The sequence below is a fragment of the Mirounga leonina genome, unplaced genomic scaffold (genome assembly GCF_011800145.1).
Source record: "Mirounga leonina isolate KUSES-001 unplaced genomic scaffold, KU_Mleo_1.0 Mir_454, whole genome shotgun sequence".
In the NCBI taxonomy this organism is placed as follows: Eukaryota; Metazoa; Chordata; class Mammalia; order Carnivora; family Phocidae; genus Mirounga; species Mirounga leonina.
This window is the reverse complement of record NW_023270763.1, coordinates 18,179,201-18,204,724: the sequence shown is the minus strand read 5'-3', so window position 1 is coordinate 18,204,724 and position 25,524 is coordinate 18,179,201. Positions and strand designations below refer to the sequence as shown.

Genomic DNA, 25,524 nt, shown 5'->3' with positions numbered 1-25,524 from the left:
GCAGCTGCCTGCACACTGCCAGGCTTGGGGCACCACTTTGGATGGGCTCCAACCAAGGGCATATTGGAGGGGGTGTGTCCACCGGAGAACTTGGGGGCAGGCACACTGTTAGCAAGCCAGGTAGAAAGCGTTGGTGCGGGCGCCTGGGTGGCTCAGTCGTTAAGCGTCTGCCTTCGGCTCAGGTCATGATCCCAGGGTCCTGGGATCGAGTCCCACATCGGGTTCCCTCCTCGGCAGGAAGCCTGCTCTCCCTCTCCCACTCCCGGGGCTTGTGTTCCTGCTCTCGCTATCTCTGTCTCTGTCAAATAAATAAATAAAATCTTTAAAAAAAAAAGAAAGTGTTGGTGCTGTGCTGGTCCCCACAGGTGTCTGTGTGCCTAGCCTGGGGTACAAGCGAGGGAAATGGCACAGGCCGGCTCCTTTGTTCCCGGAGAAGTCTACTAAAGATCCCTGCCCCTCCGGCATCCCTGCCCCTCCGGCATACACTATGAGCCTAGCGAACAAACGTCCCTCCCTTATGCCCCAGGCATTTTTCAAACTGCTGCTTCTGCGCTGTATCTCCACAGGGCTGTTTGTTGGGCTGTCTCTCTAAGGAGAAGGACTCCGTTTCCTCTCACCCTCTTGGATCTCCCAGAGCCAAGCCACTGAGTTTTTAAAGTTGCAGGTTTAAAGTTGCGGCCTCACTGATTATAAGAACTCATGAGATTCAGCCCCTCTGGTTTGCAAAGCCAAATGTTATGGGAATTTGTCTTCCTCATGCAGGTTCTTCTTGCTTGGGGTGCCCATGTGAGGGTCTGTTTCTCTCCCCTCTCCACACCTGTGATGTCCCTCCTTCTGTCCCTCCTATGGACAGTCCTACAAGTCCATTTAGCTCCTGACTGCATCTATGCTCATCCTACCTTCTTCATTGTGGCCTCTTCTCTACATTTAGCTGTGGAGAGTCTGTTCTGCCAGTCTTCAGGTCACTTTCTGGGTTATTTACACTGATGTAGGTGTTATCTACTTGTATCTGTGGGACAAATGGGCTTAGGATCCTCCTATTCCACCACCTTCCCTGGAGGTCCTGTTCTATTTTGAATTATTTGAATATTTTAAGTGACATAGAGAGGGACAAGCAGGTAACAGCCCTTGGCTTGGATATCAGGGCATGGCAGGGAGTGGTGGGGGGTGTAGGGAACAGTGTTGTCAACACAGCTTGGCTGTCATTGTGTGGAAACAGGGGCCCAGTGATGCCAAGCTTTCTAATTTTAAGAGAAGCCACGTATCTGGGTTTCTTTGTGTTTGGTTTCTCCAATTTTTTTTACGTTGATTACTATTTTCTATAGATCAAACAAAATCTGGCTGGCCAGATTTGGCCTGAGACCACCAGCTTGCAACTTCTGGTTTAGATAGCTTTGTCTGTTCCTGATACGAGGCGGGAAAGGTCTTTCTCCTTTCCAGGGACACTTGAGTTAGCCCCTCTGGGACCCAGAGCCATTGGGGGGCAGGGTGCCCTGAATGCACCCAGAGATGCGCAGCTAGACAGCTCAGACCAAAGGACAGCCTGACTGATGGCATTAGGGTCAGACAGTACAAGGCCAGCTGTACAGGAGTTCTTCAGTGACGAGCATGAATGATTCATGTGGAATGATGCTGAACAAGCACTAACTGCCCATGAAATGCAGGTCCAGAAGTAAGAGATGTAGTGATTCTTTCACCCAATAGAGCGTTTCTGTTAGTGAAGACACTGGATGGTATCTGAGTTACTAAAGCATCTTTTTCAGTCTTTTTTTTTTTTTTTTTTTAAGATTTTATCCATTTATTTGACAGAGAGAGTGGGCACAAGCAGGGGAAGCAGCAAGCAGAGGGGGAGGGAGAAATAGGCTCCCTGAGGTGGAGCAGGGAGCCCGACGCGGGGCTCGATCCCAGGACCCTGGGATTATGACCTGAGCCGAAGGCAGACGCCCAACCGACTGAGCCACCCAGGCGCCCCGAAAACATCTTTTTCAGTCTTTATTTTTTAATTTTTTTTTTTAAAGATTTTATTTATTTATTTGAGAGAGAGAGAATGAGAGACAGAAAGCATGAGAGGGAGGAGGGTCAGAGGGAGAAGCAGACTCCCTGCCGAGCAGGGAGCCTGATGTGGGACTCGATCCCGGGACTCCAGGATCATGACCTGAGCTGAAGGCAGTCGCTTAACCAACTGAGCCACCCAGGCGCCCCCATCTTTTTCAGTCTTAATGAGAGTAAAAAATAACTGATCTCTGAGTCACTACTTGAATAAATAATGCCATTTATTTCTTGCAGTTATAGCCTACTTAGGGTTTCTTAGGTATTTTTACATGATTTTGTATCATTTAATATGACATCTAATATATGAGTGCTTTCTCATTAGAAAAGAGTCAAACGGGCGCCTGGGTGGCTCAGTCGGTTAAGCGTCTGCCTTCGGCTCAGGTCATGATCCCAGGGTCCTGGGATCGAGCCCCGCATGGGGCTCCCTGCTCCGCGGGAAGCCTGCTTTTCCCTCTCCCACTCCCCCTGCTTGTGTTCCCTCTCTCGCTGTGTCTCTCTCTGTCAAATAAATAAATAAAATCTTAAAAAAAAAAAAAAAAGGAAAGAGCCAAACAATTCATAGGTGAGTAAAATATGAAAAGCTCTCTCTGCCTACCTAGCCAAACCATGCCTAGCTTTTACTTTTATTGAGCACATATACTTTATTTCATCGTTTACTTATTTATTCACTCATTCATTTATTGGCTTCTATTTCAGTTCATTTTTACTATTCTCTTGATTCTTTCCCTAAACTTCATAGTTTAATTTATTGCTTTGATTCTCTCCCCATCTCCACATTACAGCCTGGTGTGTTAAGTTAAATGCTAATTCATCTATTTTCAGTCTTGTTTTCTAATATAGCAATTTTAAGGCTATAACTTTTCCTACAAATGCTGTTTTGTCCTTATCCCACAAATTTTGCTATGTGTGGAGTGTTTTCATTGTCATTTATTTCTAATTGGTTTGTGATTGGGGAAGGGAGGGATTTCCCTCTTTATATAGGAGAGTTTTCACGAATGTTCTAAGTAAATAGCTTTTTTGTCTTTTTTTTTTTCTGTCCTTTTCTGTTAATTTCTAATTTTACTACATTATGATCAGAGAATGGCTTGTTTGGTTTCTGGTTTTTGGAAGTTTTTGAGGTTTGCTTTGTGGTCTACCAGATTATTTTTATGACTGCTCCATGGTATTTCAAAAGAATAATAATTATTCTCCTTTTGGTACAAAGTTCTCAATGTATCTATTAAGTAAAGCCATTCATTGAGTTATTTAACCTGGTGAGTCTTAACATATAGTCCCAGACCACCTACATCAGAATCACCTGGGCTGCTTATTAAAAATGTGAAATTTCCCACTCGAAGATACAAAATTAGATGGGGGAGGGTAGTAGGATCGTGAATGGAGTGTTTGGAATCTGCATTTTTAATAAGGCAGGAAATCTTTATGCTCATTAGCAAACCACTGCATAGAACCTACTTAATTTTTGTTTATTTAATCTGGTTGATTTCTCTGAACTTGTCAATTTTCCCTTATATTTCTCTGTTGTTGCTTTATATATTTCAAATCACTATTACTGTGTGCATGTAGAGTCAAGATATTTTCTGATAGGTTGGATCTTTTATCCATATGAATAGATCAGTATTAATATCTGTCCCATTTAAAGCTGTAGGTGTACCTTTTCAATTTGAAGGTTTGTGTCCTTCTTTAGCACTGGAAAATCTTCCATTATTATTATTATTATTCTCTTTCATTGTGTCTGTTCTATTCTCTGGAGTTTCTGTTGCACAAACATTGGCCCACATCTATCCTTTCAAGTCTCTTAATTTTTCTTTCACACTTTACTTTTGTCTTTTTGTACTGTTCTTATAAAATCGTTTTGATTTGGGACGCCTGGGTGGCTCAGTCGTTAAGCGTCTGCCTTCGGTTCGGGTCATGATCCCAGAGTCCTGGGATCGAGCCCTGCATCGGGCTCCCTGCTCAGCAGGAAAGCTGCTTCTCCCTCTCCCACTCCCCTTGCTTGTGTTCCCTCTCTCGCTGTCTCTCCATCAAATAAATAAATAAAATCTTTTAAAAAAAATTGTTTTGATTTGATTTTCTAGCACATCTTTTATCTGTTTCTGCTATTTAGTTTATCTTTTTAAAATGTCAATAAAATTAAAACTTTGGGGATATCTAGTTGTTTCTTTTTCATGGATGAAATGTCCTCTTTAATCTCTCCAGGGATATTAATTTTCCGTATTCTAAAGTCTTCCTCTGTTTGTTCTATTAACTCTCTTTTATTGGGTATTAGTTCTTTTGCTAATTAAATTTGGAGCCTATCTTTCAGGGTGTTGATTTTCCCCAGATGTTCTCATTCTTGGTTGTGTGCTCATCTTTGTATTTGACAATCCCACGCCCTCTGACCATTCTGTTTGATGTAACATGACCCTGGTGATTGTGCATTTGGGGTACAACACGCTGTGTACCTTAGGTATGGGAGCTTCTGCCTACCTTGGGGACGGTGACGTCCTGGGGCATTGCCCTGCCTTTCTGCCCCAGCGCCCACCGTCTGGGCCTGTGAGTGAGCACCTCTACGCTTAATACACTGGGGAGGGGCCAGCAGCTCTAAAAGCAGCTTCACAGTGAATGCCCCAGGGCTTCCTCTCTCTCCATCTTGACTTTGAACTCCTCAACTACGTACCACTCCTTCTGTGGAAAATCTTACTGCCCATGTTTGGGTCTGAAGTTTCCTTTGCTTTTAGTTATTCATAGATGGGATCTCTGCTCTCTGTCTTTCCGGCGTTCCTCAAAATTTCTAGCTGGCTGGTGGCATTATTTGTTGCTCATCCCCTCATCCCTATCCAATTTCCCACAGCCAGCCCCTGCTCTGGGCAGGCTCGGGTGAGGCACGAGAGGCACGCTGATGCCGAGATGCTTGCCGAGGGCCTCACAGGCCACGGAAGCGGGCAGGCAGCCCCCAGGGCCTTCTGCTTCCAGGGCCCCTGCCCCCCTCTGACTTCACTCCGCTCCCTAAGACAAGGATACATTTTTTTTTCTTCATGACGATGGACGTTTGAGACTGAGCTGCCAAGGTACTTCATAAATAAATTTAGCTTTGAATGAAAATTAGTACAAGACAATGCAAGGGTGAATGGGGCAATAGGAAAGCATCAAAAACTAACAATATCACACATGTATTTGGAGCACATAATGTATGACTCAGATTTTCCTGGCCGTGCTTCTATCAGAATTGGCGGAGGGGGCGCCTGGGTGGCTCAGTCGGTCGGGCGACTGCCTTCGGCTCCGGTCGTGATCCCGGAGTCCCGGGATCGAGTCCCGCGTCAGGCTCCCCGCTCGGCGGGGAGTCTGCTTCTCCCTCTGACCCTCCCCCCTTTCATGTGCTCTCTCTCATTCTCTCTCTCAAATAAATAAATAAAATCTTAAAAAAAAAAAAAAAGAAATTCATGGCTGTGGGCATCTGGGTGGCTCAGTCGGTTGGGCAACTGCCTTCGGCTCAGGTCATGATCCTGGAGTCCCAGGATCGAGTCCCGCATCGGGCTCCCTGCTCGGCGGGGAGTCTGCTTCTCCCTCTGACCCTCCCCGCCTCATGCTCTCTCTCTCTCTCTCAAATAAATGGATAAAGTCTTTATGCGTGGACCTCATGTTAGGGCTCAAGTCGCTTTATTCTGGGAAGTTTGTGATCCAGGAGCCACCAGGTCTGAGGCATGGACAAGCCCTACGTTTGGGTTCTTGAAGCTTGTTGCACTTGTCATTTCTATTAGAATGGCCATCTTTGTTGCCATATTAGAAATTCCATGAGAACAGACACTCTGTCTGCCTGGTTCATTCCTCTATCCCTAATAGCAGTCAGACCTGCTTCTCAGGACAAACACACTCAACAACAAATATTGGTTGAATAAATGAGCAAATGAAAAGAAAAAGCAAATTAGTCAGTTAACCCCTCAATGCAGGGTAAAAATCCTTTCTGGACCAGGCAGATTAATATACATGTGCAAAATGGCTCATGGAAGGCAATAGGAGTGAGAGGGAATTATTTCAACCAACGGTGCATTCCAAACCCCAGTTTTATAAGATTTCCAACCAAATGAGAGATTTTAGTGGGGATCTTACTGGGGAGCAGGGGGGCTGGCTGCAGGTCAGTGACCTCCACCCCAGAGATCGCTGCTTCCTCTTGAGGACTGTCAGAGTCTCCGTTGTGGCTTCGTGGTCAAAACATCTGATCTTCTCAGGCAAAATCAGTACGATCTGTGACATAAAGAAGAATATGCTGTCATCTGAATCTAAAATGTTCTGTGAAAGCAATCGGGGAACACTGATTCATAACTATTACCTCATTGCAGCCCTTCAGCAACCTTGTCAGGTCTCCAGGGCACATTAGAGGGGGTTGGAGGGCAGGGCAGGGGGTGTCTTTGGCCCAGAGACTTGCTTGAGGACCCAGGGCACCTGGAGTCAGGCCCAGATCACAGGTGCAGAACTTAGACCCAGCCGTTGCCCTTTCTGAGTGTAGTCAGAGGTTTCACGCTTCTTCCACTAACACTTAGCACACACTCATTAGCACGTTTACTGGCCTCAAGGCAGCTTTATGTCAAAAGCTCTTACAGGCAGCTTTCATCAATCCCGTGCAAACCGATGGACAGTCACCGAGCGCTTGACTTTTGTCCCGCCTAGCGCCCACTTGCTTCCGACACATTGGCGCCAGGCAGGGAATAAACACGGGCACGTGGTGAGGAGCCTGGACTTTGGAGTCAGTCATTCGTCCAAACTGGCTCTGCCGTTGCTAGCTGCGTGATCTTGTGCGTGTCCTTAGGTGCCCTGAGGCTGTAAGACACGGACACCCACTGGGATGGTGGGAGGCTGCATTGAGATAAGATGGGTGGAGAGGTTACTAAGCTCGGTGCCCCCTATGTAGCAAAGCTTTGTAATTGGTAGCTGGTGCTGTTGTGGATGTGATATTGTTACTATTATTGCAAACATTTCGTGTTTTCATGGCCCCCAGTTCCATCTCTCCCTAGCCCAGCAGGAGACAGATCAGGCCTGTGAGGCACTAATCAGCTGACCCTCAAACCCCTGCTGCCTTTTAGCAGGTGGTCCGAGCATCTGTTCCTCCCTCCACCTCCCTGGCTCTCCAGCGAGGGGGGCCGATTTGTTCTCCACCTGCCTGGCCTCTGAGCAGAAGGCTTTCTGTTGCAAGGGCATGAGCCTAACATTTTATTTTATTTTTTTAGAAGATTTTATTTATTTATTTGTTAGAGAGAGAGAGAGAGCACAAGCTGCAGGAGCAGGAGAGGGAGAAGCAGGCTCCCTGCTGAGCAAGGAGCCCGATGATGCGGGGCTCCATCCCAGGACCCTGGGATCATGACCTGAGCTGAAGGCAGACGCTTAACCGACTGAGCCACCCAGGCGTCCCAGAACTTAACATTTTAAACACTGAACGCTGAAAGCACATATGGCCAGGTTGTAAAGCAAAGCTCTAAAGTTAGTTTTCACAGAGAAATTTCTGGATGACAGCTTCAGAGCAACCAGTAGATCCCCCTGCATGGTATCCCTTTGAAGCATGGGCAGGTTGGCTTCCAAAGCGACCAGTCCAAGGTCCTCATCCTTCCAGATGGAAAGGTTTTGAACTTCTTCCTCAAGAGAATGTGGCTCCTTCCTCCATCTCCCCTTTGCCCCAGGAATAGATGGTTTTAGATCACATAGGAATTATAAGAGCATAGGTTCCTAAAGTTTGCTCAGCCAGCGTGAGCAAATGTATTATTGTCCTTTTTAAAGAAGATACCAGTCGTGCAGAATCTAGGCTTCTTTTTCATGTGTGTTTTGTCAGTACAATTATGGCTTTGAAATTTGCGTTAACGTAACAGAAGCAAAAGCAAATGGAAACAGGAGGAATTATTGAAATTCAGATTTTTTGTTTATCACAAGAGGAGTTTTTAAAAGATCTCATCAGTTTAATAAATTATGGAAAAAAAATTACAAGGGCAGAGTTGCCGTGTTTCAACACTGTGTGTTTCCACCGAAGATGGATTTGAATGGAAATGGAAAATGAGGCCAGGGGTGTACCCACACTGCCTGCCCTCTTCTGGCTTTTGTTAGCTAAACTAAGGGCTTCGGTGGAGAACATTGCATTCCGGCCTGTAACCCAAGTGTGCACAATTGTCTTGTATTTATTTGGTCTCTAAGTGGCTTCTGTGTTTACCATCAGACCTTTTACCATAGCGTCTCCAAGTCTGTGCTCTTTATTTTGACCTCACCCTTCATTGCTTAGATTTTGTTCTGGGAGCTTTTTTCCGGAGAAGGTCTCAGGGCTGCTGGATTCCCTGAGTTTCTTCCCATTAGAATTGGTGCCCTGTTATTTGTAAGTCTGGACCACTTGACTGGATACACAAAGTCAGACAGACTCAGTGTGGGGTGTGGCTGCTTGCTGCTTTCTGAGTCATCCTTCTGGGGGGATGAGATGAGTCCCAGGGACGGAGATCAGTTACTTTTCAGATAGCTAGCTGTCCGGGCCCCTGCACCCCACTGTCCTTCCCACTCCTGCGGGGAATTTACTTATTTGCAGGAGTCAGGGACAGGATTTAAACAAAAATGTAAATGTATCATTTTTCCTAATTATAAAATTGGAAACATGCTTATCATTAAAAAAATAGTAAGTAAAACAATGGAGAAAAGAAAGTTCTCATCGTGCAACCCCCAGAGAGAACACTGTTAATAGTTGGTAACTATTTTTCCAGACTTTTCATGTGGATATCTGCATACATGCACAGAGACTAATTTTTTAAACTGGACTTATTCTACGTGTACATTCTTCGACTGGCTTGTTTTGCTTAAATGTGTATCTCGCTACCTTTCTGAGTAAGTGCACAAGATCTACCTTGTTTTCTCCATGAGGGCCCCTTGAGGCTCCGTCGATGCCTGCTCAGTGAGCATTTAACCCACCTCTTCTTGTTGCACATTTGGAACATTCTCGATTTTCAGTGATCCCTCAGCGATCTGCATATATTAAGACTGAAGGACAAATTCTCAGAGGGACTTGGTCAAAGAGTGTATACACTGTTCATTTCTAGTCAGTCATTCGTCATCACTGCCTCCCAGATGCATCGCCAAAGGCACCCCCTGTCCCCCCTTCTGCTGCCCCCTCCAGCTTGCCTCCCCCCCCACTGTAGCTGCACCCCCGTGCCCTGTCTCCACCCTGGCCCTGCCTCTCGAAATTCACTCGGGATCCCAGAGCCATAGCGCCCTTTCAAACCACAAGTCACATAACAGTGTGCCTTTGCTTAGCACCCTTCAGGGGCCTCTTGTGGCCACATAAACCAAAATCCAGACTCTGCCTCGGGGCCTCTAAAGCCCTGCTGTGACCCCTCCCTGCTCCCCGCCCTCCCTCCTCTGGTGCACACCGCCCTCCTGCCGTGGCTGCCTCTTGGCCTTTGCCTCTGCTCTTTGTCCTGCCTGACATGCTCGCGCCCCAGACACTCATCCGGTGGTTGTTCATCAGCCAGCTTTCCCTGACCGGCTTCCAACAGGGGCTTCTCAGCCCACTCACCGTCTGTGCATCATCCAGGCTGGCTCTTTCCTTCACAGTCCTGGCCACAGCAGAAATGCCCCTGTTTCTTTTTCTTTTTCTTTTTTTAAAGATTTTATTTATTTATTTGACAGAGAGAGACACAGCGAGAGCAGGAACACAAGCAGGGGGAGTGGGAGAGGGAGAAGCAGGCTTCCCGCCGAGCAGGGAGCCCGATGTGGGACTCGATCCCAGAACCCTGGGATCATGACCTGAGCCAAAGGCAGACGCCCAACGACTGAGCCACCCAGGTGCCCCCCCCCATTTCTTTTTCTTTATGCCCCGATTATCTGAGGCTTCGCCATCTCACTGCCCACCATTACCCCAGCCCTTAGCACGCCTGCGTGCCTGAATAAATTAGTGATGGCAGCCATCACCTCATCCCCTCCTCCCCCAATGGTTGGACCATCACGGAATGCAAAGGAGTTTTCTTTTACGCGTGGACAACCTAGAAGGAGTAGGGAGCAGTGGCCGAGGGTCACCTGTCACTATTCTGACACTTCATCACGAGGACAAGTCAGACCAGCTCAAAAGCTGTAGGCACTCCAATCTGGGGGGGGCCCCAAAACTCCAGTCACTGAAACTGTGGGGTTGCAACGTGGCAGAGGGGACAAAGAGGCTGGAGGGAGTCTGTTCAGGTGACCATGGGGTCAAGCATCCACTCTGTCGTTGGTGGCTCCACTCTGCTGTAGACATCAGCAGGGATGACCATGGGCCCTGGGACTGACCGGGATTTCCTGGACAGTGACCACAGTCTCCCAGCAAGGAATCGCCCAACTAGTGGTAACCGAAAGCATCTCTAAGTCATTGCCAAATGTCCCCTGGGAGGCGAACTCATCCCAGGTCAGAGCACTACTTTAATAAAACAATTCCGTCAGGCAGGGGTGTGTTAGCCCATTTTTTTTGGGTGCCAAAGACAGATCAGAGGACTTAAGTAACTTGCAAAGGGGTCACCCCAATGATGCCACCACCTCCAAGGCACGTGGGTGCTGTCCCCTCCTGCTTCCAGCCACCACCTCATCCCTGGCACAGTTTCATCATTTGGCAGATACTTGGCATGCAGCTCCCATGTGCCCAGCAGCGTTCTGTTCACTCGGTCAGTGTCACTGATACTTGGCATAGGCAGGATGGGAGGGAAAGAGCTGGAAGAGACAGTGTCCCCTTGCTGCTGTGACAACCTACAACTTAGTGGCTTCTCGGTCAGAAATCCAAGTTCAGGGGCGCCCAGGTGGCCCAGTCAGTGAAGCGACTGTCTTCGGCTCAGGTCGTGATCCCGGGGTCCTGGGATCGAGCCCCGCATCGGGCTCCCTGCTCCGTGGAGAGCCTGCTTCTCCCTCTGCTTGTGCTCTCTCTCTCTCTCTCTGACAAAAAAAAAAAAGAAAGAAGGAAAGCCAAGTTCAGTTCCAGTCGTCTAAAATCAAGATGTCAGCAGCCCTGTGTTCCTTAGGAAGGTTCCAAAGGAGAATCCATCTTTTCTTTTCCACCTTCTAGAAGCTGCTGTCATTCCTTGGCTTGTGGCTCTTTCCTCCTTCAAAACCAGCAGTGTAGCATCTCTTCTCCTCCCTGACCTCTGCTTCCGGTTTTATATCTTCTCTCTCTGACTCCCGTCTTCCTGCCTCCCTCTTACAAGGACCCTGGTGATCACATTAGGCCCTCTTGGATAATCCAAGCTAATCTCTCCCATCTCAAGATCCTTAATCACATCTGCAAAGACCCTTTGGCACGTACAGTAACATTCATAGGTCCTAGGGTTTAGAACGTGGCTATCTTTGGGGGCCATTCATTCCACCAACAGCAATCTGCCCTCCGCTCCCAAAGATCCATGTCCATCCCACATATAAAACACATCTATTCCATCCCAAGCTTCCCCATATCCCAACCCGTTACGGTATTAAGTCCAGAATATCATCTGTATCTCACCTGCTCAAAACTTCCAAATCTTATCATCTGCATCATCTGAATTAGGTCTGGGTAGGACTCCAGGTAGAACCCCTCTGAGAGCAAAAGCCTCTCCATCTGCGGGCTCGTGAAACTAGAAGACAAGTTATCTGCTCCCAAGTACAATGGTGGGTCAGGCCCAGGGTCACGATGACAGACATTCCCATTACACCAGGGACAAAATGAAAGGAAAAGGGAGACACCAAACCCAAGCAGTTTTGAAATCCCAACTGGGCAAAGCCCATTGGGTTTCAAGGCCTTGGAGTAATCCTCTGTGGCAGGGCTCCAGCCTCTGGGCCCACGGCCCCACCCTTGGAGGCATCCTTCCTCTCTCATGGAGGGTGGCACGTGATCGTAGCCGAGTACCATCCTGCTTCCTGAGTGTAGAATTTGGGGAGGACGACAGCCTTCTTTTATTTTGTCCTTCCTCTCTCCTTTCTGGTGCAAGCAGGCAACTTTTGACATCCTCAAAAATCACGTGGTCTCCTACGTACACCTCTTGGATTCCCTCCATTAGACAAGAGGTTCCTTCTCGGATCTTTCCTGGATAATCTTATCTCTGTGCCTGGCGTCTGCTGGGATGTCGAAGAGGATCCATGAGTCCCAGGTCTAGTGTCTTCAGAGAACCCTCCATGTGGTTGAATTCTCTAAACTTTGGATCCTTCTCAAGTACTAGCAAAGGTTGTGCAGCCACGCCTCGGGTTTCTCTCCAGAGCACGCTCTTCTGAGCGCCAATCTCTGCTTGTTAGCATCTTTTGCGACTGGATCGGCTGAGCGTTTCCCAAATCATCAGATCTCAGTTCCAAGTTCCATTTATCACAGAACGATAGGCACAGCCCAGCTAAGCTCCTGCCACTATATCATGGGATCCCCTCTCTAGTTTCCATAACATGTTCCTTGTTTCCTGAGCCCCCACAGGCCAACACCTATGGTATCCATATTTCTACCATCAGGTCTTTTTTAGGACGATTTATCTAGAATGATCAAAGTATTGTAGTGCCTCTCCGCTCTTCATGAGCTGTCACTGATTCATAAGGTCCAGGGGTTAGGACACGGACAGCACGGCAACTGTCAAGTTTACTGGTCAACCACCAATATCAAGCAAGTGATATTGATTGCTTCTCATTTTCTCAGAGCTGTGTTAGGCAGCACGAGCTGTGGGAGAAGTATAGCTAGGCTGACCAAACACACTGGCTTGCCCAGGTAGTCCAGTTGGCATTTTCTTGTCCCAGGGTAAACAGACTAGTGCCCATTTTCCCTTTCAAAAGTGTCCTGGCTTCAGTGATTAATTTTCTGGTCACTCCAAGTGTAGATCTTAATGCCTGTCCTTCAGATTGTAAATCTATCTCATGGAGATGAAACACAGATTGAAAAAAAATTATCAAGCAGCTCTGGTTAAGTGCTAAATCTTATGACATCTTAGGTGCTTCTAAACATCCTTCGATACATAGGACAGCTTCCCCCCACAACTATCTGCCAGACATTGTACCATCTGGAATTTCAAGGGCATTTGGAGGCCTTTGGGATTTCATATTCAGAGTGGGGTCCCTGGACCAGCAGCATTAACATCACCTTGTTAGAAGTGCGCATTGTCAAGCCTTGTCCAGGACCCCCTGAATCAGAAACTCTGGGTGGTGGGACCCCATGATCTGTTTAAACGAGCCCCCAGACCAAAACATCTGTAACACACAGACGCGTGCACACACACACACACACACTCTTAGTGACATCCCAGTTGTGTGGCCACAGTTCATACTATAAATACCACTCTGCTAGAGAGTTGCTCCTTTGTCCCTGTCTTTGTTTTCTCGTCTTCAAAGCGATGACAACCCCATGTGTCGAGGTGATCTTGGTAAATGTTCGTTTGCCGGGAATAGTTCCTTGGTTTTAATGATCTATTTTCAGAGGAGTTTTTCTCAAAGTAACATATTTCATTTTTTGCTTCTCTTCCTGACTTTTGGCAGGAGCTAAGAAAAAGCCTGGAACTTAGTGTAAATCTACAGAGGAAACAAAGAGATTGTTCCAGTGATGAGTATGACTCTATCGAAGAAGAGGTACTCTCTGAGCCCGAGCCCGAGGAGCAGGTGCCGGTGGGCCACCCCAGAGAGGACCCCCCTCTTTGCAGTGGGGACTCCGTGCAGAAGGATGTTCCCGAGGACCAGGAGATGAAAGGGCACCCTCCCCAGGGCCCAGACCCCCTCGTGGTGCTGGAATTTAACCCAGCTTCCAAGAGTGAGTCCTGTCTTATGTGGGCATGTCTTTGCCTTTGGTGTGTCTGGGTCTAAGAACAGGACTTGAATTTCTAGCAGGGCTTGGGGTTCAGCTTTGGAGAGACCGTCCCACAGGCCAGGGAGATATGTCAGGTCTCTGCTGATTGTGAGAAGCCAAGGCTTCCAAAGACCTACAGATGACCCGGAAATTTCAGATGGTAGGTGTCTGGTGGATGGTTTGGGGGGTCTATCCTGTGCCTTGTAGGATGTGTAGCAGGATCTGCATGCCAACTGGCTAATACATCTGGCTTAAGCAAAAGGGACTATAATGGCTTGGATAACTGAGGAACTGTCAAGGACTCTCCCCTTCCCTTCTCCTTCCCTTCTCTCTTATCTCTGCCTTCCTTTGTCTTGGTACAAGACATTGGTACAAGACCCATTCACAGGTGGGCTCTCCACATACAGACACAATTGAGACATTGGCTTTATGCCTCCATCAGAAAGTGGATTTTTCTTCCTCAAAGCTCCAGCAAAGGTCCCAGGCCTGGCTCTTGAACCCACACTGGGTCACATCTCAGAACTTGTCACTGTGGCTCTGATTGACATGGTCCAGCCCATAAGGCTCTGAGTGTGGTTATTGCCGCCCAAACCACATGGACTGATAGTAGTTTCCAAAGGAAAAATCGAGGTGAATCTGAAGAAGAAGGAAAGTGTGCTGGGCAGGCAGAAATAGCAGCTGTCCGCCAGAGGAGGTTTTCCAGAAAAGACCCTGGAAAGGAGAGTAAAGAAAGCAATTGAGGAGGGGCAGGGAGGGGCCAACCTGCCACAGTCCCCATGCCCAGTCCTGGGTTGGCTTGGTCTCTGCCTGCCCTTCCCTCTCCGTTCCAAGCACATCCTCCTCAAAGAGGTATGTGCCATACTTTCTGAACCAAATATCGAGGCCAACCAGCTGGGAAGCATGACTGAGCCCAAGGGAAGAGAAATGAGGGAATGTCTGAAATCAGGCTGAGTGTATTAGTCTGCTCAGGCTGTGTAACAAAGTACCACAGACTAGGGGAGAGCTTCAACAGCAATGGGAATGTATTTCCTTCTAGTTCCAGAGGCTGCAAGTCCAAGGTTGGGGTGTTAGCAGGTTGTTTTCTTCTTGGGCCTCTCTCCGTGGCTTGTCCCTGGGTGTCTTCCATCTGTGTGGGTCTGTGTGTTCTAATCTCCTCTTCTCACAAGGACACCTGGCAGACTGGATTAGTGCCCACCCTAATTGACTCCTTTTACCCTAATTACCTCTTTAGAGACCCTGTCTCCAAATACAGTCACATTCTGAGGTACTGGGGATTAGACTTGAACATACGAATTTGGGGGAAAGGGGGTGGGGCGGGATATAATAACAGGCAGCCCTGGAAACTGCACACCTGGTGGTCAATGCCCCCAGAGAAGAGAACATTTGTCCCTCAGACGTGCTCGCGCTGTGTTCTCTCGCCTTCAAACCTTCGCTTGGGCTGTTCCCTCTGTCCAGGTGCCCACATCTCCTCTCCTCTCCACTCTGAACCCTGAAACCTGGCTCCCTGCTTTCCCCTCAAGACTCAGCTTAGGGGCGGCTTCCTGCAAGAAGCCTCCTTTGCCCTCCCAGCTCAGCCAGGTAGGTTGGTACCTCCTCTGCACCCAGAGCATCATCATGGCACTGGTCTTGCCATGGATTCCGGTTGTCTTGCTCCCCCTCTGGCCTGTGAGCTCTGCCAGGGCCCAGAACCGTGCTGAATAAATAATAATAAATAAATAATAACAATTGCCAACATTTACTGAATTCTTACTAACATGTACCAAGCGCTACTCCGAGGGCTTAGCATCTATAATCCTTACCACAACGCCAAGGCAAGCCCTGTCAAACTCCTTGCTTCATAGCTGGGGACCCCGGGGAACAGAGAGGGCAGATAACTTGCCCAAGGTCACACAGCTAGGGAGGGGCAGAGTGGGATTGAATTTGCCAGGAGTCTGAGCCCAGAGCCTGGGCCCTTAATCACTAGGCTGAGTACATAAACCAGATCAAGTTACAAAGCAGTGGCTGGGCTTTGAGGAACCAGTGAGTAACGCCACCCCACTCTGTCTTCCCTCCTAATTGAAACAAATGAGAGATGGGCTTGGGAATCTGATAGGAGAGCAAATGTTCGCCTTTCCAACTGAGAAGAGCCAGCTTGCTGGCTACTCGGTGTTGCCCCTCTGAACTAGGCAGACCCCCGGCCCCAGATGCTGGCCGAGCTGGGCCACTGATCGCATCAGTGTGGTGGCAGATGGCCTTGTGCCCTGAGGGCAGCCCTGCCGAGGAGGAAGGGGAGTGGCTGGATTGCGCTTTGATGGCTTCCTGCCACCAGCCTCCCCAACCTCCCCATCTCCCGTCACATCCCCTGTGTTCTCCCTGTGAGTGAGGGCCAGTGCGTGAGTGACACAAAGAAGGACAGAAGGTAATGCAAGGAGGGGCGCCTGGGTGGCTCAGTGGGTTAAACATCTGACTCTTGATTTCAGCTCAGGTCATGATCTCAGGGTCGTGAGATCGAACCCCAAGTCAGGCTCCATGCTGGGTGTGGAGCCTGCTTAAGATTCTCTCCCTTCCCCCTGCCCCCCCCCCCCCCCCCCCCCGCTCATGTGCATGCTCTGTCTCTGTCTCTGTCTCTCTCTCTCTCTCTCGATCGCTCGCTTGCTTGCTCAAAAAAAAGGAATTCAGGGAGGAGGAGGGAATGGTACCGCCAAGAGTCTTAAATATCGTGAAGACTATAAAACAGGACACTGGTTGGGGGACGGGGCTCAGAGAAGGACCCTGGGAGCTAGAGTGGTCAGAGAAGCCTTCTCAGGAGCTGATGGTGAAGCTGGGACAGGAATGAAGAAGAAGCAGCTGTGGGAACAGCATCCCAGGGGCAGGGAGTAGCAAGCGCAAAGGGCTCGAAGAGGGAGCGAGCTTGGTGTAGGTAGGGACAGGGAAAGGGCCAGTGTGGCTGGAGCCAAGTGAGCATGTGGGGAGTGTGGTACATGATGAGGCTGGTAGGTGATCCCAGGCCACTTTCCATGAAGACTCAAGGGTTCTAGGCTAGCAGTAAGGGTCTGGATCCTTTGGTGCCCTAGAAAATATCCTTGTGTAGACTTGCAAACAAGGAGGGCCATCTTATGCAGAGGAGGGGGAGGTAGATGCAGAGAAGGTGGTTCAGGGCAGGGCTCCAGGTCAGGCGGGCCTGGTCAAATCTCAACTCTGGGACTTCAGACCAACAGCTTGAAACTCAGAGCCCTACTCTATAACAGTATGTATTAGTTTTCTGTTGCTGCTATAACAAATGATGACAACTCGGTGACTTAAAACAGCATACATTTATTATCTTACGGTTCTGCAGGCCAGAGGTGGGACGCGAGGCTCACTGGGCTAAACTCAGAGTGTCAGCAGGGCTGTGATCCTTCTGGAGGCTCTAGGGGAAGATTTCTCTCACCTTTTCCAGCTTCTAGAGGTTTCCCCATTCCTTGGCTCACGGCCCCTCCCTCCACCTTCAGAGCCAGCAACCTTGGGCCTCTCTGCGCCTTTCTCCCAGAGTCCCCTCACCCTCTGGCCCTCCTTCTGCCTCCCTCCTCCCTCTGCACATGCGTGGGTGTGTTTTATTTCGGTCAAGTACACCTGTTGTATTTTACCATTTTCACCATTGTTTAAGAGCGCTGCTTGGTGTTACTAAGTGCAGTCGAGCCACTGTGTAACCATCACAATAATCCATCTCCAAAACTTCCTCATCATCCCAAACTGAAACTCTGACCCTCTTCCACTTTTAAGGACCTTTGTGGATTACACTGGATCCACTGGGATAATCCAAGATAATCTCCCTGGTTTAAGGTTAGCTGATGAGCACTGGGGATTCCCCACTGCCTTGTGACTTTGTGGTAGGCAGTCTTTGGGCGGGCCATTATTCAGCCTCCCACTTGCCCCCTGGGATGGCTGGGGAGGTGACTGAGACGGGGTGGGCCAGGGACCTGAGCCAGCGCCGGAGCGCTCCGGAGGTCAAACCCCGTCGGTGCTGGTTGTCACTCTTTGTAGCAGCAGCAGATTTTCAGCACGTAGGGAGCCAGTCTTGTGGTCATTTGCCCCCCTCCATTCTCTGTCTTGTCCCATTGGACATAGCGGGTCCTGGATGTCATCCCTTGGGTCCTGCATTTCAGGCCAGCCAGGGAGCAGCTGCTTCAGGAAGTATATAGAGAAATACACGCACGTCCTTTGTAAAGCCAAGAGGGGATGGTGGAGAGGTTGGTGCAAGTCTGACCCCACATAAGCCCCCAGCCTCCGTCCTGAGCTCCCAAGAATCCCACAGAGCCCTGGATTCTGGGATTCCCTCTCCTCTGGGCCCCCCAGAGGCCCCCAGGATTGTTCTGCTGGAAGTCCTTTCCCATTGCTCTCCCAGCAGGTGGCTCCCGGGGTTGCTGCCTTGCCGGGCCAGGAGGTCTGCACGCAGTGACCTTCACCGTTCTCCCTGCCTGCAGAGTCCATTCTGCTTAGCCACCCCAGCCTCGCTGCCAGCAGGGCTGCTCTTCGGCCTGGCGGTCCTGAGCGTGTCCCCCTCCTGCTCTTAAACCTGTGCTGGCCAGAGCCCTCGTGCCATTTTTCCTGTGCTTGAGCCATTTGCAAACCTTCTGAAGTCACATTTTTTTTTTTTTTTTGCCACCTCCACAAACCTCCTGTGCTATTTCTTAGCTGTTGTTTAAACAAACACCTTTCTTTTTTTTTCTCCCTCTCTCTCAATTTCTCTCCCCACTGCCCTTTCTTTCTCTTTCTTTTCTTTAATAATTCTAGGATTGTTCTAAGCAATACTGTCCGTGAAGTCAAGGGTTCGATGGGCCGGTTACATGTTTTTCCATGCACATTCAGTTATGTAACTGCTTAAAAACCATTTGCCCACATGGCATCTAGCGTCGTCTCCCGTTCCACCCGTGGTCCAGGCACCCCACTTCGGGAGATGTCGACTCGACAGCATAGCCTGCGGGCCCTTCACTGTCTGGCTCCAGTCACCCCCTCGGGTCCCAGCCGCTCACCTGCCACATAACCTTCCAGCTGTCAAGCCTTCGTACATGCTGTTCCCTGTGTCTGGAATGCCTCATCTTGGTGCCTCTGGTAACATCCTGGTCACCTGTAAGGGCCCTCCACACTGTCTCCTGCACTCCCACCAGCTACATCCTTCAGGCTGCATGCTCCTCCATGCCCCTGGTACTGGAACCTTCTTCCATCTCAGCCCTCCCCTCTTAGCCCTTCCACCATCTTTTCCTCGGCTAGGCTGTGAATGCCTCAGGGGCAGCAAGTGTTTTACCCTACTCTTTCTACCCCAAGATGTCCTTGGTGGCACATTATTTTATGTACCACACTGCCAGTTAAACCCAGAACCTCAGCAATGGAAGACTCCACCCTGCTCAGAAATGTTAACATCTGAAAACCTGTACATATCGTAGAATATTTCATTTGTTTGCCAAAGTGTGCTGCGTTATTCACATCTCTGATCCCAAACTAGCATGGTGCCTGGCACGAGTAGGGGTTCAACAAATATTTGTTGAATGAATAAGTGAACGAACCGACAGATACCTAAGCAGCATGCCCCAAATTTGCTGGCATTCCGTGTCTGACATCTAAACCCTCGTTTTCCTACAGGTAATAAAAAGGAAAGGAATTTGTCTGCTAAGCGGAAGGACAACGCTGAGGTTTTCATTCCCAGCAGACCCGAACTGAACTTGAACCCCCAGTCCTCTGCTGTGTTCCCAGACCAGGAGAAGACATGCTCAAGTAAGAGTTCTGGCGGCCCTTGAGCAGGGCTGGGCTGGGTCCCTCCCAGTGGGATGCTGTGATGGAGGAGTCCTTGCTTGTTACCCTCTTCGTCAAGGCCTAAGCTCACCTTTCACAAATGTATTGTTAGTCAAGGTCTCCAGAGAAACAGAACCAATAGAAGTGTGTGTGTGTGTGTGTGTGTGTGTGTAATTCCAGTCTACAGGCTGGATCAGCAGGTTGGAGACCCAGAAAGAGCCAGTGTTCCAGTACGAAGGCCATACATACTGGAAGGGCCAATGTTGCAGAGGAAGTCCAGAGGTAGTCTTCTGGAGAATTCTCTCATTGAGAGAGGGTCAGTCTTTTTGTTCTATTCAGTCCTTCAACTGATTGGATGAGGCCCACCCACATTCCAGATGGTAATCTGCTTTACTCGCCAATGAAAATGTTAATCTCATCCAAATACACCTCTTGGAAACACCCAGAATAGTGTTTAACCAAATATCTGGACTCCCTGTGGCCCAGTCAAATGGACACATGACATCAACCATCACGGTGCCTTTCTCATACTGCAACCAAGATGTGGTTATAATTGAAAACCTATTTTAGTTTTGGTTTTACTTTTTAATTTTGTTTTTACTCTTAAATTAATTTGTTTACTTAATATGGATAATGTTGCATGCAAATGGTACTACATTCTAAAAGTACAAGAGTTGATGGTGAAGTCGGTCTGTTGCTCTTCTAATGAAACGAGACGTTACGTTGATTACTTACCGTGAGCCGGCCACCGCTGTCAGCTTTTAGTCCTCTCATTTATAAGTAAATGATAATCCTTATACATAGCCTTTGAGGTAGGTCCAGGGATTGTCCCCATTTCACAGATGAGGAGCTGCGGTCCAGAGCAGGTGACTCACGTGGCTGGAAAGTGGCCGATGTAGGCCCCAAACCCTGGTGGAGAGACTCCATGCTGTGTCCTGATCAGCAGACTACACGCACTGGAGGCTGTCGGTGAATCCTTGCAGCCTCAGGCCCTGGGTCAGATCCAGGGGCAGAGTGTGCCTGGGGAAGCCACTTGCTTCTGGGTTTGCCCCCCCAAAACAAAGCACCTCAGAGAGTTCAAGGCATCCTGCTATCCCAAGAATTTGGAAGCCTGGGGTGTCCTGGGCAAATATCCAGCCCCAGCCAGCCAGCCTTGTTAGACAAGCAGTCCGTCGGAGCCAGGGGCCCTGACCTCCGTGGCTGGCATCCCACCCGTGTCTCCTGGGAGCTGGAGGGACTGAGGCCTGGGCTCAAAGGCAGATGGAAGGAGAAGTAGCAGAATCAGCCATCATTTACCGAGCGCTAGCTCTAGCTGTGTAAACGTTGTCTCTGGAATCCCCCAGCCTCGGGCTCCGAGGTAAGGATTTGAGAACGAGTCCTTTATTTGGGAGGCGGTCCCTGGTCAGCAGCAGCAAAGAACTTTATCACCAAGCAAGTTCATGGGCAAGCAGAGCGCCTCCTGGCTGGGGCGTTCTGGGGGCCGGTGCTGAGCACAAGTGTGTGTCCTCTGCTCCCCACCCCAGGGCAAGGGAACTAGGCTCTTCCATACCCCTCCCTGGTGCCAGTGGAGCCCAGAGCCAGAGCTACGGGCAGAGGTTTGGCTGACGGGCTGTGGGCAGGGCAGCACCCGGGCATTATCTGATTAATTCTTACCACAACCCAAACTCCAACTGAAGGAAAGGACACACGAATTTTAGGTAGCAAGTGATTTTATTTATTTATTTTTTTAAGATTATTTATTTGAGAGAGAGAGAGAGCAGAGTGTTCAAGAACACAAGTGGAGGAGGAGGGACGGAGGGAGCAGGAGAAGCAGGCTCCGCTCTGAGCAGGGAACCCGATGCCGGGCTCAATCCCAGGATCATGACCTGAGCCAAAAGCAGATGCTTAACCGACTGAGCCACCCAGGGGCCCTAGGTAGCAAGTGATTTTTAAAAAGTGCCTTTAAGGGAAAGAGTCCGAATTAACCCATGTAACTAAAAAGTTTAGGTGGTGGGATCTTAGGCACAGCTGGATCCAGTGATTAAAATCAGCAGTCTTCCTCTGCCCATCTCCCACTCCAACAGTCTCTGTGCCCTTTGTTCTTAAGCAGGCTCTTAGGGGTGGGGGGACGGGCACCCGTGGCCCTGGGCTTGCAGCCCCCAGCCCAGCCGCCCTGGCAGAAAGCAAGCCTGACCACCTGCTGTAAGTCCTGCCCATGCACCTACTAGCTCTGTGAGCTCAGGCAAGTTACTTAACCTCTCTGGGCCTCATTCGTTCATCTGCCCAGCAGGGATAAGAACAATATCCTCATCCGAGGGGTGCTATCAGGATAAAAGGGCTGGAGAGAGGATCACCTGGCTCAGAGCAGGTGCTCGGCTGGGTCAGCTGGCACCGTCCACACCAATTCCAGCAAAGCCTCAGAGCTGCTGTTATTCCCGGCTTAAGTCAGGGGTGCTTCCGGGAAGGAGATAGGGGTGCTGTCAGCAGAGACAGTGGGCGCCAGGCAGCAAAATCCAGGAGATCCCTGTGGATACCGCTGCCCCCTTCTCCCATTTCACAGATGAGGAAACCAACGTTGAGGACACGGAAGTTACCCGCCGAGAGTTAACAGGCAGGACGGCGAAGCCAGGATTCACACCCAGGCTCCAAGGCCCACGCTCTGGGGTGCCGGGCCCGGCTGCTTCTCCCCAGGGCTGGCTGGTCACAGAGGCGGCTTTGGAGGCACCGGGGTGGGGGTGCTGGCCCTGACAAGCCTGGTGGTGACTCGGGCAGTGTTACGGCGCGGGTTTTCAGTCCAGTATGGGGAGCCCTGGGGTAGGGGGGTGGGGGACTGGGGGAGCCATTGGGGCCGGCAGTGAGCATCCTGGGGATGTGGCCTGGCCCATGGGCAGGGCCAGCCGGGGAGGCTGGGCCACAGGATCCTGGCCCGGGGCTGCAGTCAGGGCATGGCCCAGTCCAGCCCAGTCCAGTCCTGGATGCTGTTCCAGGCAAGGCAACAGGTCATTTGCTGTCTCCTTTGACCTCACCTGCTCTGGGCCTCAGCTTCTCAGCTGTGACATGGGGACAATCCCTGGACCTACCTTAAAGGCTATGTATAAGGATTATCATGGAGCACCTACCACGTGCTGGCCCTGGTCCAGGCTCTGGTGATCCAGTGAGCGGCACACTGTTCCTCGTCTCTTGGTGTTTATATTTCAGTGGGCAGGGATAGATAACAAATACGAAGATGGGGTGGTGACACCTACCCCCGAGACAGCAACGGGGTACTGCCTGGGCAGTGTGCTTAGAGGAGGCCTCCCTGAGGAGGGGCGACGTGAGCTCAGACCTGGTGAGGTCAAAGGTTCCGTTTGCAGAGGGAAAAGCCTATGCAAAGGCCCTGAGGTAGGAAAGAGCTGCTCAGTTGGCTCAAGAATCAGAAAGAAAGCTGGAGGCCAGAGCATAGCTGCTGAGGGGAGGGCAGCTGAGATAGGGTCACAGAGGTGAGCAGAGGTTGCCATGACCTACTTTACATTGGAACAAGGTCCCTCTGGCTGCCATGTGGAATGTGGCCTGTTGGGAGCCATGGTGGATGTGGGTGACCAGGGAAGAGCCCGTTGCAGAATGCAGAAGGTGGTAACTCGGTCTCTGAGTTTTACCAGTGGCTGGATTCCTGATAGCAGTCGGGCTTGGTGATGAGACTAGTTGTGACTTATCCTGAACGGCCAGGGGCAAGAAGCTGGGCAATGGGGAGCCCACCATGATAGGGCAGGAGAGTCAAAGAGACTCAGCAATGACGGGGGATCCCTGGCTTGTCACTTGTCTGGGGCAGGCCCTGAATCTGTGCCACTAGCGAAGGAGACCCAAGCAAGCCAGGTGCCTGGAGCTGGGGTGTGTCCAGACAGGTCATGTTCAGTGCTAAGCCCACTGCAGGGAGAGTGGGGTCTGATCTGTGGCCTGCTGCAGCGGGGAATAACCTGGACATGCAACCAGACAGACAGAGCCTGCGGTTGGTGGAGTTGTCTGCATTCACCAACACGAAAAGCCAAAATCCGGTAGATAGAGCTAGGACCAAACTGGTTCCTGGGACTTGTTGGCAAAAGCCAGAGCCTGGAAAGTCACCCGCATGGAGCCCAAGGAAGGTAGATGTAGGAAGGGAATCACTGTGGAAGTGATATGTCGACAAGGGCATGTCAAAGTCACAGCAGCTGATAGGGTTTGAGATGTCATGTATGTAAAAAGATAATTAAAGATATAGTCTATGGGGTAAAGAGTAAGTTGTAAGATGTCAGAAAAACCTGGTGAATTTTGGATCCATCCGCTTTGGTCGGAAGAAGCTGGAAGGAGAGAGAGAGAAGGGTCCAGGGGACAAGATGAAGGCCGGGTCAACTCTCAGAGCCCCAACAGCAAGTGGAGAGTGCAGGTGGCAATCCCGGGTGGTGGTATTTCTTCAACACCCAAACCAGCTCCACTAACCGCTGCTCGGTATATACTGCTGGTGTTCACCCTTCATGAAAAAATTAAAAAGCGTTTCCAGAAAGTTCCTCCAAAATGAGTTATTGAAAGAAATGAAACCCAGAGTAGTGTGCAGGAAGCCTTCCAGAGCTCCTGGTAGAGTGGGAGCAGGACTGTGGTGATCAAGCAACCTTCCCAGCCATCCCACTGGGCTCACTGGGACTTCCCTCCTTCATGTGCATGCCACGATCACCAGAGTTTCCATGTCTGGGTAATAAAATGAAGAGCCCACACTTACAAAGCACTGACCCAAAAAAGCTGTGTTTTATACCACACATGTAATCTTGCATTTAATCATCTAAACCACTCCATGCACTAGACACTGCCATTAGCAACAACCGTAATACCGAGGAAACCAAGGCACAGAGAGGTTGAGGAATCTCCCCAAAGTCACACAGCCAGTGAGTGGTGAAAGCAGTGTTTGAAAACCTGACTGCAGAGTCTTTTCTTAACCACCCCACTGAGTGCGTTGTCCCTCATGTGCCAACTAAAATGCTATTTGCTTATTACCTATCCACATCAGCCCGGTCCTAATCAAAAACATGCCTAAAAATCAGAGTTGAGTCACTTGCAATATTTTTTCTAATGCGGTGTAAATATATAACTGTTAATATTTTAAAAGTTAAGCCGTGTATCAACTAAAATTGTTTTGAATACTGTATTAGTTTCCTAAGGCTGCTATAACAAAGTACCACAATCTGATTGGGTCAAACAACAGAAATTTATTGCCTCACAGTTCTGGAAGCTAGAAGTCTAAGACCAAGGTGTCATGTTCCTTCTGAAGGCTGTAGAGAAGTATTTGTACCAGGCTTCTCTCCCAGCTTCTGGTAGTTCCTTGACTTGTAGCAACTGACTCCAACCTTCACATGGTGCTCTTCTGTCTGCACATCTGTCTGTGTGTCCAAATTTCCCCTTTGTATAAGGACACCCTATTAGATGTCATGAGATGAAGGCCCACCCTAATGACCTCATCTTAACCTCATCATCTGCAAATACCCTATTTCTAAATAAGTGCACACTGACAGAGCCTAGGGGTTAGGACTTCAGCTTCTTTTATGGGTCACAATTCAACCCATAACACATACCTGCGTGGACAACATTTTGTAAAGTAGAGCTTAGTTAATTTATAATCGGCCATTCTCCAGAAAGTTCCGGCATGTTCTAACAGATTACATGCAGCATGTGGTATGAGACTGACAAATACATGAGGAATGAGAGTGAAGAGAAGACTAGAGGACGAAAAATAGGAGGAAGCCAGGGGGTGAACAAACGGGTACATGGGGGAGTTCAGTAGTGACTCTGAGCTTCCTGGCCACCCTGGCAGGGGGGAACATGCATTCATATAAAAAAAATGCATGTCACTGGGTCCCTCTGATAAAAATCAGATTGCCAGCTATCCCTAGTTCTTGGTTCTTAGAGCAATTTGTCCCATCAGCTCCCCTCAAGAGGACACTGTCTGAGGTCCTGGAATCTTCATTTTGAACATTTTGTATTGCTCTCAAATATTCTTGGCCCCT

The 25,524-nt window shown here is 49.5% G+C and overlaps 1 protein-coding gene across 4 annotated transcripts in view; it reads left to right on the top strand.

The window, feature by feature from the left end:
- KATNIP (katanin interacting protein) overlaps positions 1-25,524 on the top strand; it is a 184,418-nt gene that overhangs the window by 80,764 nt on the left and 78,130 nt on the right. For all 4 annotated transcript variants that reach the window (XM_034989016.1, XM_034989018.1, XM_034989019.1 and 1 more), the window contains 2 exons: positions 13,486-13,753; positions 19,388-19,519. In XM_034989016.1, coding sequence (XP_034844907.1) covers positions 13,486-13,753; positions 19,388-19,519 — 400 coding nt within the window. The remainder of the gene's footprint in view (positions 1-13,485; positions 13,754-19,387; positions 19,520-25,524) is intronic.